This window comes from Canis aureus, chromosome 26 (assembly GCF_053574225.1).
Source record: "Canis aureus isolate CA01 chromosome 26, VMU_Caureus_v.1.0, whole genome shotgun sequence".
NCBI classification, from domain to species: Eukaryota; Metazoa; Chordata; class Mammalia; order Carnivora; family Canidae; genus Canis; species Canis aureus.
Genome location: NC_135636.1, coordinates 30486016 through 30506112, shown reverse-complemented (window position 1 = coordinate 30506112; position 20097 = coordinate 30486016). Strand labels below are relative to the sequence as shown.

The 20097-nt window shown below is 48.4% G+C and overlaps 1 protein-coding gene across 28 annotated transcripts in view; it reads right to left on the bottom strand.

The window, feature by feature from the left end:
* The window catches only part of EPB41L1 (erythrocyte membrane protein band 4.1 like 1), a 150559-nt gene that overhangs the window by 52824 nt on the left and 77638 nt on the right, over positions 1-20097 (bottom strand). For all 28 annotated transcript variants that reach the window (XM_077872978.1, XM_077872985.1, XM_077872986.1 and 25 more), the window contains 5 exons: positions 9838-10037; positions 8623-8787; positions 6490-6594; positions 5837-5879; positions 2281-2356 (listed from right to left, as the gene is read on the bottom strand). In XM_077872978.1, coding sequence (XP_077729104.1) covers positions 2281-2356; positions 5837-5879; positions 6490-6594; positions 8623-8787; positions 9838-10037 — 589 coding nt within the window. Of the gene's footprint in view, positions 1-2280; positions 2357-5836; positions 5880-6489; positions 6595-8622; positions 8788-9837; positions 10038-20097 lie in introns of those variants that run through there.

Here is a 20097-nt window from a genome sequence, read left to right as displayed (position 1 = left end):
CTTTGAGGAATTTTTTTTCCTACTGTGGGAATATTTTAAATTTCTAACTCATTTTCAAGCTAAATAGGACTATTTTGCTGGCCAGTTTTAAAAAATATGTATTTTTAATCATACAATTAATTATGTTCTTACTGTAGAACAAATGTAAACTTTAGAGATAATTCTAAACTTCCTCTTGATGTCCATCCTCAGCCCTAATCCCCTCCCCCAGAGGTCACCCCTATTATCCGTGTGGTGTTCTAGACCTTTCTCCCTCATGGATATACAGAAATGTATGTGTTTTGATTCATGGGTTTTAACATGTACACAGTATCAAATGATACATCTGACTCTACAGCTTGCTTTTTCACACCCATCTATGTGCCTAGTGTCTTTCCCAGATCAGCACAAACCACCTGATCTCATTCATTTTAACTTCTGTACTGCATTCTACAGCCAGGACAAACCTGTTTACCAATGTTTTCTCAAAACTTTACTTTGCCTCCAGCTCTAAGTGAATCGTCTAAAAACAAATTGCTTTAAAAGAAACATTTCCAACCACAAGGATATGATTTTTTATAACTTTATGCACACTTTTACAATTTTTAGATTCATTTTAAACTATTTTTATTGTTTTTTCAATTAATTGCATTAAAAAAAAAAGTTTCAGTTCGTTCTTAGCCAAGGATGTGTCCTTGCCCATTTTGCCATGTTTCATCATTGTTTTCAATTGCCTATTTCTTTTCCTTTTAAGTGGTTTTTACTCAGTATAATTTTTACTGCTCCATGGCACAAAACTCTCGCAAAAAGTATATGTGGCCTCAGTGCATATTCAGGGCCAAGGCCTAGGCTCAGCATCAGTAGCAGCTCAAACATCACAGGCATTAAGAGTGGGCTTAAGGGCATTTTGTTCAAGTCTAAAAATTTGAAGATCACTGCCAAACACTCTGACCAATATTTCATTTCAATCAATTTGTCACTCTGACCAGTTTATTTCAGGCCTGAATATTTTTGACTAAATCAGCTGCTACTACCACCCCATTCCCTGAGGTCACCCATGCTAAGCCGGGCTAATTTCCCTCCTGGTGTCCCTAGAAGCTCAATACCCAGGATCTGGTACAAAGAGAAGAAATACCGTGGGTAAGACTGGAGACTGAGCTGGTTCTATAGCTCTCAGTCCTCTTGGAAATGAAGTTGAGACCCTGTTGCTGAATCTTGAACCCAAGATGACCTTAGGGGTTAGAGCAGGGCTAATGAGGCCAAGGTTTCAGGTCTATCCCAGGGACATCCATATTATCCCCCAAGGCCAGCTGGCATTGTGCCTGTGGCCCGTTGCTTGGCAAACAGGCAGCCAACATTCAGGAGGGACCCAATGGGAGAGGGAGGTTGGCTTAGGAGCCCCTCCCCTACTGTAGGAATAACTCCATGCCCACATTTTATTGTTGGTGAAATGCCGGGCTCAGCACATGGATGACACAGCCCCCGGATATCATGAAGTGAGACTATCCCTTTGGAAGGGGCTTAGATAAAGAGAAGGGCCTCTCCCTGTTCTGATTCCAAAGGCAGGATGAGACCCACAGAAGTTCTCATTCTGAAGAAAAATGCTTTGCCCCTCCTTCCAGGCCACATTATTTACTGGCCTTGAGGCACAATGAGATGGTTCATCCCAGACTTGCCTCCATGGGGCAGGGATGTCACATGCCTGACAGGTACATAGGGCAGCATATGGGACCAAATTCCTACATGCAAAGGCATCTACGCTCTATTCCCTCATTATCCCCAAAGTCAAAAATGGTGGTCCACTCAGAACATCAGCCTTCGGACATGTTTGGGTTGTCCCATCCAGAGATGGCCTCCACCATGTTTTTAAAAAGTTTGAATTAGTCCCAATATTTTAAAACTGTGGATTTTACTCTTAAATATCTAGCTCCATCTCAAATATCTAGCTCCACCTCAACAACGGGGCCCTGTTCCCATGTGGCAGGGATGGCTGGAGCTGAACAGCAATTGTTTGAGATGGCACATGTCCCCTTGAATTTCAATGTCAATCAATGACATGGATCCTGATGCTGCCTGGGATGCCTCCCCCTCTAAAGTGGATGGTCTGCTGTGACTGACCACTTGTGTTTGAATCACTTCCTCTCGCACAGAGTCAGCATCCTTTGGTGATGCTATCTGGCCTCGCTGGGTATCTGACTTTGCAACTGCCATCATTTACTGTCCACATGCCTACCAGCACCAGGTGCCCTCATTCCTAGTCATGTGGCTAGAATGCCCACCCCACCCCTCCACAGCCCTTACCTTGTGATATCTTCTGTCAGCTGGGCAGGGTCAGGGGGGTAGAACTTGACTGTGAAGGCAAAATTCCAGGGGCTGCCTGAGAGGAGAAGAAAGAGAACAATCAGAGAGGCCCCATCCCCCCAGTGGGTAGCCCAGATGCACCATCCCACAGGCAATTTCTCAAAGTTTTCTCATATCTATAATTTTGGGACAATCCAGTCAGAAAACCTGGACTACTATTCCCACTTGAAAGATGAGAAGAATAAGGCCCAAGTTGAAAGACTTGTGACCTAGCAGTGGGAAAGAAGGTGGAAAGAAAGAAAACCAATGGTGCATGCCAGGTCTACTGGTGATCACAAACAACGCTTCAGTAAACCTTGCAACAATCCTATGAGTGAGTCCGATGACTATCCCCATTTTGCAAATGAGAACACTGGGGCCCAGGCTGTAAAGTGGCCAGCCCAAGATCACTCAGCTAGGAAGCAGCAATGCTGGGGTACAGACCCCAGCCTCCTGGCTCTGAAGCCTGTGCTCCCTCCTCCACACCAAAGTCTATGCTACAGGACATTCATGGTTAAGAAAACAGGTCACATTAAATGGGCTTCCAGGGGCACCTGGGTGGCTCAGTCAGTTGAGTGTCAGGGTTTTGGTTTCGGCTCAGGTCATGGTCTCGGGCCTCAGGATCGAGCCCCAAGTTAGGCTCCATGCTCAGGCTCTGTGCTGAGTCTGCTTGAGATTCTCTCTCCCCCTCTGCCTCTCCCTACTCTTAAATAAATAAATCTTAAAATAAATGGATAAATATATGGGCTCCCTAGCTTTGGACTTCTCAGAGCCATTGTAAATTGCATGTGCATTTAAGGGTTTCCCAAACTTATTTAACCTGCTGTGTCCATTTCTCATAGGGCATCCTGCCAGATTATTGTTCTTAGGGACACTCTTTGTAAGATTTTGCCCTCTGCTGGGTCGGCTCCATCTCTGATGGCAGAATGGGGTTCTAGGCAGGACCTAAAAGGCAAACGTAATGAATGGAAAGCAGCAAAGGGATTTCACAGGGATAAATGTTAACCTCCATACTGAGATACAAGCAATTCATAGTACACATATAGGTACAGATAGAGATAAAGGCTGAGGCTTTAGCTGGAAATAGGCTCTGCAAGCCAAGAGAAGGGATGACCACACAAGAGAGAGGAGGACTTAGGGAAAGGCTCCAATCTAGAACAATCTAGACCACCTCTGAGGCTCTGAAAAGGCCCCTGACAATGTGAGAAAGCAAGGGCCAGCCTGGGAAGAGCATGGTCACTAAGGCTGTAGGCCATGCTGTCACTTGTCCCTGTGGTCATCGTCACCTTCCCCATACAGCTGTAATGTCTCCAGCACTTACTAAGTGCTGGTCACTTCACTTTTAAGAACTATATGTACACATATAGGAGTTTGATTTTCATAGCGATCCTGAGCTAGTTTTCTTTTTATAGATGAAGATTCTGAGGGGGTAAGCCCCCTCCTGGGATCACTGAGCTAGCTAATCAGTAGTGGAGAACAGGGATGTAACCTCTGGTCATCAGACCCCAGAAGCCAAGCTCCTGACCACAGCTGACTTAGAAAAAGCAGCCACCAAGAGAGCAACCCTGTCTCAGGAATAATAGTAGTAGTAGTCATCATAGTGATAGAAGTAGTAGTAGTAATAATAATAATAATAATGGTAATAGTAATAATAGATAATATATACTGGGTGCTGCTATGTGCAGGCACCATTCCAGGTGTGGGGCACATAAGAGCTCATTTACTCTGTACAACAACCCTAAAGGTAAGTAGTGGAGTCAAGATTCAAATCCAGGCAGTCTGACTCCCGTATCTTTCAACCAACACACCAGACTATGTCAGGGAAGCACCTACTATGTGCTGGGCGCTGTCCACACATAACTGGCACCCTGCCTTGTGAGGCATGAATCACTAATCCACTTGCCAAGGAAAAGCAGGAGCCCAGAGAGGTGCCCCCCCCCACCCCCCACCATGCCCTCATTGACAGGCACAGAGATTTGGGAGGACATATAGCCAGCTCTGAAGCCCAGGACACAAGGACTCATGATGCCCTCCCCTTCAGGAAGCTGAGGAGTTGTCACAAAGAAAAGAACAAAAATTGGTGGGTGCATGGCTAGCTCAGTCAGTGAAACATGTGATGCTGGATCTCGGGGTTGTGGGTTTGAGCCCCATGTTGGGTATAGAGATTACTTAAAAATAAAATCTTAAAAAAAATGGTTTCATGGGGGCTCCAGAAGGCAGAACAAAGATGAATGGGCAGAAGTTCCAGGGGTAGGGATGGAGACTGTGGCTCTACTGAAGGAGGCAGGACCTCTCCTCCATGACCTGAGGTGGCCACCAGTGGCAGCCATTCACCCCCGCCTGGGCTGCGCTGGCCAGGGCTGCCGAGATGGGGGACCGACTCCCCGCTCTGGGGAAAGATGCCGAGCTCCAAGGATCCTGTTATCTGCTTCTCCGTTCTAAGCTTCCCGTCCTCCTCAAACCACACACTCGGCTGTCTGTATGTGTTCCAATTCTTTCAGGCATGAGAGGCAGGCCTCCCAGCTGGGCCAGGACTCCTAGGGACAGCCCAAAGCCCAGGCCTAGGGCCCTGTCAGCCCCAGAGGAGCAGGCTCCGTCTGCGTGCCTGCCTCTTTGTCTTCAACTGACAGGAGCCTACAGGAAGAATCCCTCCTGCCCCTCCCGGAGAGTCAGCTGGCATCCCTGGGCCCAGCTGCCTGCTGTCATGGCAACAGGCTCTGCTTCCCAGCCCCAGGGACCAGGGAGTCCAAACACAGCCAAGGGGGAGGGGCTCCCAGTGGAGGCATCTCTGCCTCTAGGCACCAGGTCTCCACCCACTGTATGGCCCCTGGCTGAGGCCACCTACCTCCCCCCTTCTGCCATTGGAAGGCTGCTCCACCCCTCACAATATGCCTTTCCTCTCTGGGCCAGAAAAGACAGGTTGTCTCTTCACCCCAGGCCTTGAAGAGAGCAGGATGGTGTTGGGAGGCCAGGGCTTTAGACCTGGCTTGGCCAATAGTTTACTCTGTGACTTTAGGTAAGCATCTGCCTCTCTCTAGGCCTCAGCCACCCACCATTAAACACAGAAGATGGCCCAGACCAGGCCAGGCCTTGCTCTTCCCTAACACGTCAACTCCCTATCAGCTGGCAGTGGTCTGCAGTGCTGCATGGATGAGGATTCTGAGCTGAGTCAAGGATCACCTGTCACAGGCGTCTATACCTGCCTTGGACAGGAGGGAGGCTGTTTTCAGGCCATCAATTTGTCCCCTTGTGATTAGTTCCTTCTAGAGCTGTCATCCCAGATGCATCTGTGATTCCCCTGCTAACCTGCTATGTGATGCTAGATGGTCATTTCTCTTGTCCCTGCTTCAGGCTTCCATTTATAAGACAACGCCCTGCCTTCCCCCAAAATCTGCTGTGCACAACGAATGAACTCATGGGTCTGAATGCACTTCCCCAAGGAAGAGGGAACAGCACATGCAGCCAGGAGCCCCCACCCTCCCTTCTACAGAATTCCTAACCACAACAGGCCACTCACTCCGGATCTGCTTCTTGATTTCCTTGGAGGGGTCCAGCCAGTTCTGAAAGAGAAGACAGGGTGCTTTAGAGGGAAGATGGAGGAGAGGGCCAGAGAGGGCTAGGAGACAGAGAGACATCCTGAAATGGCCTGTCAACAGCCCCTGGCACAGAACACCCTTCTTGGGCTGAGCTGTCTGGGCCCATTGGAACAGGGAGATGTGGGGATGAGGCCCAGATTTGCCACAGGGTTTGGGCTGCTGGACCTGGGGCTGGCACTGCCCTAGGCAGTAGGGTGGGCCGCCATAGTGGGACCAGTGAGAAGGAGGAAACCCAGACAGGAGCCTCCCAAGGGTGGAAATGGGGTGCTGTAGGAAGTGCCTCTGTTCCCCCAGGAAGCCAGGCCATGGCTCTCCAGATACCCATCTGAGGGGTGACTTGCAGGTCCCCAAGAAAGGATGAGGTGGGAGGGGTGGAGGCAGAGAACTGAGACAGATAGGGTGGGCTGAGGTGGGGGGATGTGCAAACCTACTCCTAGAAGGGGTAAAAGGCACTTAACAAGGGTCTGAGGATGGATGGATGGCATGGGATGTGGTCAGGACTGGGGGGGCCTATGAGAAGAGGTCTCCCCCACAGTGGCCCTCCCATGCCAACTCCGCTCCCCAGCACAGATACCTTCTGGCTGTCAGCATCACAGAAAGTCAGGCCGAAGTAGTCCTTCTCCAGAAGATTGAGGTGCTCACAGACAAGGTCAAACAGCACCTGGCCCCGGCCATGTTTCTGAAGAGGAGAGCAGAGCTGCTGTGAAGCTGGGACACACCACACGGTGGGGGTGGGGGTGGGGGTGGGGGCTCTACCAGGACTACTTGAAACCCCCCAGAGTCTTCCAGCATCTCAAGAGGATCTCAGCACTCCTCCTGCCACCCACCTTGCCCTGCTCTCCAAGTCCTGCCAGATCCTGGGAGACACCAACACCCAGCTCACCAATTGCCTTCTTCCAAACCCTCCTAGGGTCCTCCTAGACCCTTCGAAATGCTTTGGGGAGTGAGGAGGGGGGCTGACCAATTCCCCCTCCTTTACACAGATTAAGAGAAGGAGGTTAACTTTGACCAAAGGAGCAGAAAACCAAGTCTAAGCTTTGGGTGTAAGAGGCAGAGAAGCCACCTGAAATAGGAAGGATGTGGGCAGGGGAGGAGGGGAGGGCCTAAGACTCGGGATCACAGCGTGACTCTCCTTCCCTGGCTCTCCCCTTCCACTGAGTCTGAGTGAAATCCAGGGCAGCCCAGCCTGGAGTGCCACCCCTTACCTGGACAGCAAGTAAGGCTGTTATAGGGGCTCCTGGGGCCTACATCAGCCTCAGCGGGATACAGCACTATTAGGGCCACCTTCTCCCACCACTCTCAGACAGCCAGGCTCAGTACCTCTCTGAACCACCATCTGGGCCTCTGGATTCAGAAGGACGAAGCACAGAGCCTGGCTGGGTACTTCAACCCCACAGGTTTGAAAATGAGCAACAGTAAAGGGACCAAAGGCTGGGAGAATGTGAAGCAGTCACTGTCCAAAGAGAGAGGGGACTCCAGAGAGAGTGTGAGATTCCTACAAGGCCTGGCTAGGTCACCAGGGACTGGAACCTGGCCTGACTATGGAAGTACGGGAAGTCAAGGGGTTCGTGAGTCTGGAAGAATCCTTCAGAGAGAATGGACCTGGCCTCAGCCAAACTCTCTGTGCTCTTGGAGCAAGCTGAAACAGCATCTTGTGGCTGGTGTGGGTAGGAGAGAACAGGTAGATAATATTCCTTTCTGTTGCCTAGGAGTAGGCAAAATGTTCACCTTGAAATCCTCCTATGGAAGCGATAAGCACTAAAAAAACCCCAAAGAAAAAAAAAAAAAAAAAAAAAACCCAAAGAAACAAAAACAAAAAACAACCCTGAAGAGAAGAGGGACCCAGCCCACCAGGGCCCAGAAATAAGTCATATCCCTTAGGACCAGAGGGCACCAGAGAGAAAGGGAGGTGGTTCCTGTAACTTTCAGGTAAGGCCACCCTCTGGCCTCTTTCATACGCATGGAGAGGGCCAGGACTGGTGCCTAGACTGGGGTGGACCCTCTAAGGGGATGAGTGAGGGCTCAGAATTAGGGTGGGAGTCCTAGACTATATAGGAAAAGGAGACAGCAAATGTGGGGCCGGGACGGCTGACCCCAGACAGGAGGTGTCTGCCCCACTACTCACAGTGGGACAGGATCACACCACAGGGTTTCTACATGGCCTGAGTGAGGGAGTCCTTCCAATGGGACACCTCTCTATGCCCAGGGGTTACCCATACCACAGAACCCTCAAGTGATCAGTCTGTCCTGCTACCCTGGACAGGGGCATTCATAGGAGAAGATCCCTGTCTTCCTCACCCCCCACCAATAAAAACATAAAAACGATTCTAGTTGAAATACTCGTGTCTTCTAGGTGAGACTGAAGAGCCCAGTCCATAGGCCTACTGGGCTAGAGATCGGTCCTTGGATGGTGACTCCTTGCCAAGGTACAGCCCTCCTGAGAAACCTTTTCCTGGCACCAACCCTCTGCCTCGTCTAATTCTATTTGCAATCGTAACAGCCCTCTCTGGGCCTCAGTGCCACCATCTGTACAAAGGAGGGCCAGCCAGGTCATCTCTCCAGGATGCTGCAGTCGGTCCAGGACTCCATGAAGAATGGATGCTCTCTGGCTTGGCCCAGTCTGTGTGCACACAGAAGCCTGCCCTGGCTCTGGGGCCAGTTAGCTGGGGACAAGGCATGTGGTGATGGTGGGGGGGGTGCTCCCTACCTCCACCTCACACTCGTACTCAGAGGCATCAAGCAGAGTGACTCGGCAGATGGCACTCTTATACTTCTTGGCAATCTTCTGGGGTGACTTCTGGGCTCTGCTGGGAGTGGTCCTCTCTGACAGGCCATCGGCCTCCCCATAGCCTTTCTCTTCCATGTCTAGGCTCTGTAGGTCCAACATGGGGAAAAGTCTGGTCAGTGAGCTTGAGACCACAGCCTTTCATCCAAATGAGACACAACAAGGATGCAGTAGAGAAGGCAAAGATGGTCCCCAAAATGAGAGTCACCACCCTCCAAGACTCCCAGGATGACCAGCTTCTATGGTTGGTATGCACAGGAGGAGAGTTAGAGCTCCTGTGTGCAACAGGGTGGGCTCCTCAAAGGGGTCTGCTTCTTTGGGGGGGGACAGCCACTGCAGGTTCCCATAGAACTGGAGCTGCCCTAGCTCTCTACAGTGAGTTATCAGAGCATCTGTGTGGCCTTCTCCTTACCCATGTGTCACTGGTCTAGTGTGAGGCTGAGAGCTCGTGGAAGGAGGGCAGAGCCCTGCCAGCTAGTCCTTACTGCCACCAATGCTCTCAATGACCTTGACCAAGTCCTTGCCCTCTCGGCCTGCCATGAATGAAGGGGGTGTGAATTCAACAGCTAGATGATTCAGCAAGTCCTTTGTCCCTTTGGGGTGATGAATTTTGCTCTGGGGTCATACTGGGCTTGCCAGGCTAGAATGGACAGGTCTAAGGAGTAGGAAAATAAGGTTAAAAGAACTGGGTTTGGGGAATCAGATCTATATTTTACTTCCATCTGTCACTGTAGAGCAACGTGACTTTTGGTAGCTCATTTCATCCACTGAGCTGCTATTTCCCCAAGCATGAAATGGAGATATCAGTAATATCATTCTCTTAGGGGCGGGTGCCTGGCTAGCTCAGTCAGCAGAGCATGTGACTCCTGAACTCAGGGTCGTGAGTTCAAGCTCCATGTTGGGCATAGCACTAACTTAATTTAAATATATATATAATATATATTATATTATATGTGTGCATCACTCTCTGTAGCCTTGGGAGAATTCAATATAAAAGTGAACACAATGTCCCCAGCACAATGGTTGGATGTAGCAGGTCGGTAATAAATCTCAGTTTTCAGCTTCCCTCCCCACAAAGAACTGGGCCTGGATGACAGCCGGGCAGGAAGAGGGATTCCCAGGCTCTCAGGTGCACACCTGTTCTGCAGGCCGCGTGTCCTGCTGCGGCGGGTGCTTCTCATTGGAGTTGGCCTCTGGGTGGCCACCGTGGCCTGCTGGGGTCACAGGAGTGGTAGCGGCAGCAGTGGCAGCGGCCTCAGGCTGCTGTGGGGCCTCCTCCTGAGCCTTCTTCACCTCAGAATCGGGGCCTGTCTCTGTTGTCATGGTGACCAGCACGCCTGCATTAGCATGAAGGAGAACAAGTGACAGGGAAAGGGGCAATGATGATGTGACAAAACAGAGCGAAGGGGACAGGAACCACACACAGAGAGAGACAGATGGACGCAAGTGGACAAAGAAGGGGGGGGAGGGAGAGGAAGTCGGGGCGGGGACAGAGCAGAGAGCAGAAGTCAGGGGTTAATGGCGGCAGTTGAAGTCACAGACCACCCCCCATCCCACTCTTGTGACCATAGGGACTCCCTCAGTCTCTTGGCCCAGTTCTAGAATAGGGGCCCCTCTTCGGGACAATGAGAGTCTCTCCAGGGAGCCCCACTCTGCCAGGAACACAAAGGACAGTCAGTGACCCCCTCCAGCAGGCCCTCTAGCCAGGCCATCTCTCCAACCCCAGCACCTGGCACACAGTAGCCACTCAATAAACGCTGGATAAACTCAAACTGAAGAGCCCTGGTGGGCTCCAGGCCCTTCAGGCACTGACTCCGAAGCAAGGCTCTTCATGCTCCAAGCCTGTACTGCTATTTTCATGGGGATGTGGGCAGAATGGATCTAGAGGGATAAGACACGAAGACGCTATTGAAAACAAATATAGTACTGGTAATGTAAAAGTCAGGAGAACTGAACGCAGGCCCCGGGTCTATCACAACCAAGGCAGTCACTTCATCTCACTAGGGCTCACCCAAAAGAGCAAGGGACTTAGAGAAATTATCGCTGGGACAGTCTACTCTTATCCTTTTCCCCCTGGAGCAGGAAATGAGATTTCATAGAAACAGGTACCTACTGCCCAGTTATTCTGTTGAAATAAACAAAGAGAAGAAAGGAGAAAGAACGGCATGGTCCCGTTTTTATATTTATTTTTTTTTTAAGATTTTGTTTAGTTATTCATGAGAGACACAGAGAAAGAGGCAGAGACACAGGCAGAGGGAGAAGCAGGCTCCCCACAGTGAGTCTGATATGGGACTCAATCCCAGGACCCCGGGATCACAACCTGAGCCAAAGGCAGATGCTCAACCACTGAGCCACCCAGGTGTCCCTGGTTTTATATTTTAAAAAGATAAAACAATAACCTCAACAATACCTCTTTGTGTTTATACATGTGTAGTGAAAGATCTAAAAGGATACCGACCAAACTCTTAAGACAGGTTCACAATTGAGAAATGGATAGAGGAAAAAGAGGGAGTTCAGTGGGGTGGGTGAAGAAAAGGAACTTCATTTTGTACTTATATGCTTAGTAATTATTTCTGTAATTTTAAATACACATAACTCACAAATTGGAGTTTTGGGTTTTTTGTTTTGTTTTGTTTTGTTTTGCAAGGGGGCAAAAGCACCTATTCCTGACCCACATAAGGGTGGATCCTCAAAAAAATAAAATAAAATAAAAATTTGGAGCTAAAATCCAAGGAACAGAGAAATGGGCAGGAATCCTCAGCCTGAGTCTACAGTATCCCTCTAAATCCATTATATTAAATGAGAAAGATCCAGACTAGACCCAACAGGTCCCTTTCCAACCCTATTCACCAAGAGAGGCCTCCAATGAGCAAAGAGACAGATGGACATTGGCTCCACCTTGCGCTATGGACATATTCCAAGCCGTCACCCCACAATTCCCTCATCTCCTTTGGTTTCTCTCCCAGCATTCCAGGGGGCCCCAGCCCAGCCCCAAGTGAAGGGAACTGGCTAGAAAGCCAGGGCACCTGAGTACCCTGCTAAGGCATACAATGGCTCGAGGGTGCTGAACAGGTCACACTGTAAGCTGGAGCTCGTAGTACAAATGAAAGGGTTTGTTGTTACTGATGCTGCTATTATGAAGTAAGATGAGGAGGAAGGGAAGGCTTTAGTCACATGGCCTCATCCCCACTCAGAAATGCTTTCCACTCACGGCATTACCCTACATTTTATGGTTCAATGTAAAGCCATAGATAAATAAAGGCTCTCTGTCACTTGTATGACACCAAATGTCAGCTCCATCCAGGACACAAAGCATTAGAAGCAGCTCCAGGGTTGCTCACAGCCTCACAGGGTCAGAGTGAGACTTGTCTGCCTGGGTCTGGATCTCTTCTAGGCCTGAACTTGAGGATATCAGCCATTATACTAGATAAGATCTATAAGAAGAATCCTTAAAATAAATGCCTACTTAATTTTGCTTAAAAAAAAAAAAAAAAAGGATCCACAGAATAATCTGAAGGTTTTTTGCTTCAAGAAGCAGATTCCACATGACTGTCCTAGCCCCAGGCAGCCCAGAGGCTCTGGTTCATGTGCTTGTCCCCCCTGCTTCAGTCTGGTTTCAACCCCTACTCCCCAAACCTTCCCCAGACCTGCATCAAACAGCCAGGACAGCAATCTTAAAGAAATATCCAGGTTCTTCCCCTGCTCAGATCTCTGGCAGAGCCTGTTGGCAGGGAATGCTTGGTGCTAACAGCACCACATATGAAAGGAACTGAAGTCTTTGAGATAATTCAATCTCTCCTTTTCTAGGTGAGACTCAGAAAGAAAGGAGACTTGAGTGACAGTCGTTTCCTCCGACACATCTTCCCTGGGCCCTCCTGCCCACTCTCTTCCCCACCCAGCCTCCTGACTCCCCAGATTCAAGCGCTGGGGCCATTATTCTTCCCATCGCACTTTGCTGCCTCAAGCAAACTTGAACAGAACCAACAGGAAGGAGAAAGCACTTAGGCCCAGGCTGGAAGCCAAAGAGGTGGCACAAGACACTAACAAACCCCACAGCCAGGGCCTGGTTAGAGAAATGATGGCTCATCCTTTCTAGAGAGTTAAAAAAAGATGATGTAAAAGATCATGGAAATACCTGAATGAAAAGCTCCATACACAGCAGCCTATACAGACTGACCCTATTTTGATTAATACATATCCATGGATACAGAACATTCAACAAAGTATTAATTATGGTTGTTTCTATATGGCAGGAGTACAGATTATTTTTTTCTTCTATTTAACTGTAGTTCTCAATTTTTCTACTATACTTGGAGATTTCTTGACCAAAAACAATTAGAGGTTAAAAAATAAAATCTTCCAATGCACAGGGCTTGGTTTGACAGGATGAGTCGGTAAAGTCTGCTTAAACTAAAATTTTTATGAATTTATTTTTTTTTAAGATGTATTCATTTTGAGAGAGAGAGAGTGCACACACACATGCAAGAACATATGGCAGGGAGGAGCAGAGGGGGAGGGAGAGAGTCTAGCAGACTCCCCGCTGAGCGCAGAGCCTGACATGGGGCTTGATCCCATGACCCTGACATCATGATTTGAACTGAAATCAAGAGTCACATGCTTAACTGACTGAGCCACCCAGGCACCCCCCAAAATTTTTATGAATTTAAAAGAAAAATAACATTATTATTATTTTAAAACCTATGATGACATCCTTCTTGATTTCATAAGTCCAAGGATAATAGTACAGTTCTCTCTCTAGACCACAGAAAGCAAGCCAAGAACCCAGTTCTGGTTTCTGCCACAGCCGGTCATGTGGGCACAGTTCTGCCCAGGCCCAGGCCGGCAGAGACTGAGGGAGTCCACTGGGCAGACCAGCCAGCTGGGCACTGTAGGGGCCCTAGGGGAAGGAAGCACGTGCTGGTTCCTTGGAGCTCACTGAAACACAGGAGGACGATGCTCTCCCAGAAAATGGTTAAACATCCAGGCAGGATGTGGTTTAGACTTATCGGTGTACATTTTAGCCTCCAGAAGATTCTGGGGGAGTTGGTGATCAGGAGTATGACCTAGAGTACCCAAAGAAGAGCTTAGAGGATAGGGAGTGGGGGGTGAGGTGGAGTTAAATTTCGCATAAAGGGAGAAATTAGGTGTGGCAGAGAAGGCATTTGGGCTGAGTCACCCTGTGGGCAAATGTCCAGAGACGGAACAAGTAGGGCCGTGCAGAGGACAGACAGGAGGCCTTGACATCCTGATAGCCCAGAACAAGAAGCCTATAAATGTGAGCTCCAAACAGTCTGGCAGGTGGAACAGGTTGGAAATGGAAAGAAATGAATGAACCAGGAGTGCAGCAGGCAGCCTGGGAAGAATCACAGTGTTATTCTTCTAGAAAGGGCAAGACTCCCATCCCTGAATACTGCCATGGGCCAGGGTGAGGGATTTGACACATTGGCCTCTTGTAGACTCCTCAAAGGGGTACTAGGGCAGGGAGCAGACCCAGGCCAGTTAGACCCAGACCCAAAGCCTGGCCCTAGCACTGGCTCACCTTGTGACCTTGGGCAAGTGACTCCAATGCTCTGAGCCTCAGTCACCTCATCTATAAAGTGGAGATACTCCTCCCTCCCTCGGAGGGTGGTGGTAGAGATCTAGGAAAATAAACTGAGAGAGCACTTAACATGGTATGTCCCCAATAAAACATCCCTGAGAGGGTCTATAATTACAAACAATACTGAGAGGCCGTGGTGGTGAGTGGTCTGAGAACCAGGAGTTCAGAAGTGCCAGCCCAGGACAGATGGAGAAAGAGACAGAGGCCAGCAAGGCCAGATTGATGACACTAACATATGAATATCCAATGCACAGGATTCAAAGAGAGAAAGGTCAGCCAGAGAAGTAAATGCTGACGGGGCCTATAGCACCACTGTCTGGAGGAAAGGGGTCTGGCCCTGGGTCTGGCTGAGGCCAGTCCAGAAGGCTGTCAGCATTTGATGCTCTTTAGCATTTCAACTACTGGCTGGCTCCCCTGGCTCACCCTTCAGGGATACTATGGCTTTCCATCTGTGTGGCCTGCTGGGAGAGAATGTCCTAGCCCAGGCAATGCAAGATGCACTTGGCCTGTAATTGCAACAACTCATTAAAAATGAATCAGCCAATTTATACATCAGGCCCTACAGCCAGGGTTAGCATGAGTCAGCATCAGTACCTTGGATTTGTTCTTTTTCTCCATCCCCACAGCCACTGCAGAGGTCCAAGCCACTGTCAAGCCATGCCCACATGGCTGCCCAGCCTCCTGCATGGATTCTCTGTGGCCCCTTGGGCCCTCCCCTAGGGTTTATTCTCTTCAGAATAGCCACACAGATTTTTTTTTAATGAATTTTTTTAAAAAGATTTTATTTATTTATTCATAGAGACACAGAGAGAGAATGAGAGGCAGAGACACAGGCAGAGGGGGAAGCAGGCTACGTGCAGAGAGCCTGACGTGGGACTCGATCCAGGGTCTCCAGGATCACGCCCTGGGTTGTAGGCAGCGCTAAACCACTGCGCCACCAGGGCTGCCCACCACATGGATTTTTTCAAAACTCTAATCAGATGTTCTCTTTCTTTTAATTCAAGTATAGTTGACACACAATGTTACACTGGTTTCCGTTATCACATAGTGAATGGACAAATCTACACCTTACTGGGCTCATACCAGTGTAGCTATCATTGGTCACTGTACAACACTATCACAATACCACTGACTATATTCTCTATGCTGTCCATTTTCTTGGATGCCCTCCTTAAAACCTTCAGTAACTTATCATCAAAATAAAACACAAACTCCTTACCAAAGTTGAAGATCCCTGCTTACAGCCACTGCATCAGCTCCCCTATCACTGTGAGCCTGTCTTACTGGCTTTCTGGCTGCTCCTCCACATCAGGCTTGCTCCTGCCATGGGGCTTTGCCCTCATGGTCCCTCTGTGTAGACAACGGGCTCATCCTATCTCTTGACATGGCAGCTCTCACCCTTCAGACCTCAATCCACATGCCCCTTGACCCAACTGTCTAAAGTGGGTCTTTCTTCTGGGGCGCCTGAGTAGATCAGTTGGTTGAGCGTCCGGCTCTTGATTTTGGCTCAGGTTGTGACCTCAAGGTCATGAGATTGAGGGATCCCTGGGTGGCGCAGCGGTTTGGCGCCTGCCTTTGGCCCAGGGCGCGATCCTGGAGACCCGGGATCGAATCCCACGTCGGGCTCCCGGTGCATGGAGCCTGCTTCTCCCTCTGCCTGTGTCTCTGCCTCTCTCTCTCTCTCTGTGACTATCATAAATAATAAATAAAAATTAAAAAAAAAAAAAAAAAAAGGTCATGAGATTGAGCACCATGTTGGGCTCCATGCTCAGCACAGAGTCTGCTTGAGATTTTCTCTCCCTCTGCCCTTCCCCCTGCTTGTGTGAACTCTCTAAATAAATAAATAAGCAAAATCATTCAAAAAATAAAAATAAATAAAGTGGGTCTTTCCCCTTACTTTTTTTGGTGACAGCATGCTCTGTTTGGAGTTTGGTTTGGTTTTGGCCATTTTAACCATTTTTTAAGTGTAACTGTCCCATGTTAATTACAACCACAACCTTGTGCAACAGTCACCTCTGTCAATTTCCAACATTTTTCATTACCTAAACAGAAACTCTACCCATTAAGTACCATGCCGGGTTTTTTTCCCCATAGTTACTATCACAAATGAAACCTATATCTTTTTACTTATTTATTTCTATTCCTCTGGAATATAAACTCCATAAACACCAAACATTATCTGTCTCATTTGCCATTATCCCCTGGACTTAGCACAATTCTTGATAAATACCAACAAAGCTAACATTCATAGAGTCTGCAATTTGCCCAGCACTAGTCTAATCATTTTATGTCAATTAACTCATTTAATCTTCACAATAACCCGGAATAAGTACTTTTATTATCTTTTTTTGTAAAAGAAGAAATTAGAGCACTAAGAAGTTAGGAAACTTGCCTGAGATCATATACTAGTGCATGCGAGTACCAGGGGGTCTGGTGTCTGAAGGATAGGTAGACAGACAAATGGACAAACACATCTGTGATGGGGGATAGGCAGATGAAACATCAATGAGACAAGTTTTAAGTCGACTCAGCTGAGGACAGAGACCTGGGCTGCATTCACCTCAGGAGCCTTTCTGGCTACCAGCTAGCTAGTCTGTCCTGATGACTTATCAGACCTTAAGCACTTGACTTTTCCATCCAAATTCCTGATAATATCACCCTTATTTTACTGATGAGGACACACAGGCCCAAAGAGGCATGCTGATTTGCCCAAGGTCATAAGGCTGTGATAAGTCTCCCAGACTCCAAAGTCCATTCCACTATACAGGGCATTTTGGGGGCCTCGTTTCGGGGGAGGGGGTGGCAAGGTAGATTAATTTCTCCAAGGGGGTGAGGCTGGCTAAGGAAAAATTTCCCAAGAGTGAAAGGCAAATATGCTAGGAAGAATGGAATTCAGAATCAGAACCACTGTGGGGCACATGGGTGGCTCAGTCAGTTGAATATCTGACTCTGGATTTCAGCTCAGGTCAGGATCTCAGGGTCGTGAGGTTAAGCCCCATGTCAAGCTCCATGCCCAGCTTAAGATTCTCTCCCTCTCCCTTTGCCCCTCCCACTTGCTATCTCCCTCTCTCAAAAAAAAAAAAAAAAGAATCAGGAAAGAATCAGGACTACCGTGTCTTGCTTCAGTCCTGCCATCCCCCATCTGATGGGCCTTGGGCAAGTCACTTCCCTCTTCTGAGCATCAGCTTCCTCATCTGCTACCCTCTCACTTCAGAGCAGGGCCATGAAGATAAAGGATATTACAAAGAAAGAAAGAACTTTGTGATATAAATGTTGAAGTCATATATTTTAGGGAGAGTATATTATAGATGCTCACATAAACCAGAAGCAGGTCTTTGCACGCAAACGCACGGCAGCGGAAAAACTTGAGGGCCCATAGAGCCGCATGTGTCTGTGGTCATGATAATGACTCCTGAGCCAGTAAGGCTATCTTCTAAACCCTGCACACTGGCACCTTTTACCCAGGCATTCTGGGGAACTCTGAATCTGGTAGGAACTAATGGAAGGAAGGAACAAAGAGAACAAGAGAGAAATGGACAGGGTGTGGAAGACACCAAAACGCCAAGAGAATGACAGGCAGCAAGTGAAACTCTTCTGTTTTAAATTATGTTTTCAATAATCACAGTTACTAAGGTAAGTCTTCTTCTTTTTTGTAAAATCGGGGCGCATCTCCTCCATCCCCTTCCAGCCATGTCTCCTGGGCTCTCTCCCTTCTCACCTCCAGTTCCATGCCCTGTTCAAAGACGTGAGAGGCTGAACCCTTGGACTGTCCCTTGGACTGAGCTCCTTTGTCTACTGACTCCTAGTTGGGTTTGGCCAATGGGAGGTTCAAGGGTGGAAGGAGAAAGAAGTTGGGGAACATGCTCCCAATTTCCCTGTTTGTGGTTCTGGTGGTGGCTGAGCCCCTCTATGTCAGCTCCTTGCACAGACACAACCATCATTGAATTCTGGTAATACTATTCCCCCCCCTCTACTCATTCGGGCTGAAGGGAAAGGAAGAAACAGCTTCTGTCCCTGTTACTTAGTGGGGTACCCCTGTGGGTTCCCTTAACCCTGCCCACACCTTTATTAACATCTCTTCGGTGTAAACATCTGAGTAGAATTCTGTTTTCCACCAGAATCTGACTGATACACTTTTTGATGCTAAGCAGATATATGAATTAGAAGAGGGAGGAGAAGAGAAATTGGGAAAAGGCAGTATCGCCTAGTGGTCAGGGACAAAATGGGAGACAATGAGACCATGAACAAGTCTCTTAACCTCTCTGGGCCTCAGTGTCTTGATCTGTAAAATTCATGATGATAATCTTGACTATTTCACAGGGTTACTGTGAAAATTGAACCAGACCATGCCTGTAAAGCACTTAACACACGTCAAAACCCATAGTTAGTTTTCAATATTAGATATTCTCATCTTGGGCAGCCCCGGTGGTGTCTCTCATGAATAAATAAATAAAATCTTAAAAAAAAAAAAAAGATATTCTCATCTTTAGCATTAAGTCTCAAGGCTGGAATGTGAACAATAGCATTCCCTTGGAGAAGGAATTACAGACGTTCCTTTTGGCTTTTTCAAGGGTTCTCCGGGTTTCACAATTTTTCTACTATGAACATGTATTACTTTTGGAATCAGAAAAGAAAGAGAAGAACTCAAAATAAAAAACAGAGAGAACAAGCCCTATTAAGACTTATTCTTCCTCTCTGGAGATGATGCTACTTCCCATTGGGATTTCCCCAGTACAGAACATTCACTTCCCGGAGTGACAATCTCTGGGTGGACGTGAATGAAATGCCTGTCTGCCATGAGGGAGGAGGGTACTGGCTACAAGAGCTGCCTCTGGGGCCTGGTGCCACCCTTCCAGGCCAAGGCCGAGGAGCTCTGGACAGAGGCAGTGGAGTCAACACGGGAGCTGAGCCTGCAGTCATTCATTCATTTTGCTGCTCGGGTCTATGGGGCAATGGGAAGATTGCAATTTGTCAGAGGCTCGCGGTGCCCATGGGCACCTCGTTAAGTAAAACCAAGCAACGTGGAGAGGCTGCTACCCATCAGTACTGGCTTTTGCCCAAAGGCTTCATGTGCTACCACAAAGCCACAGGCTGATGTACAGTTGTGGGCTGGAGACCACATTCCATGCCCAAAACTGCAGAGCAACAGCATCAGAAAGGAGAAATACTTCTGGACCATACTGATGACTTTGGAGGCAGCCAGAGACCTCCCCATAGTGGGGCATCCTCTGAAAGCCAGGACACGAGCTGGCTGTCTTCCAGGCTTTGTCTCATTTGAGCTGCACAAGGGCCACACAGGGCAGATGGGCTTATTCCCCAGGCTAGCTTGGCTGGCCAAGGTCACCAAGCTAGTCAGTTCAAGTAGAGCCAGAATGAGGACCCAGATCTGCTGGCTGATGGGCCCATGGTCTTCCCCCTCAATCCTGTTACATCCCACAACCTCCAACTTGCTGTCAACCATGTAACCAAAGCTACCGTTGCTCTGGATGTAGAAATAATAACAGCAGTAGCAACCCCTCCCACATGTAGGGTGCTTTACAATTTAAAGAATCCTTTTATAATCATCATTTCGCTTGGCCCTCACCAATCAGCAGCTGGTGAGAGGGAACACAGAACAGCAGGTATGAACACAGGCTTTGGACCAGAGTTTGAATCTTGGCTTGAGGACCTTGGGCAAGTTACTTAACCCTACTGAGAGCCAGTTTGAGCATGTAAAATGAAAATAACACCCCCTACGCCTCAAAGACATTTAGTGAGAAATAAATGAGAGAATGCATGTGAAGCTCACTCTGACACCA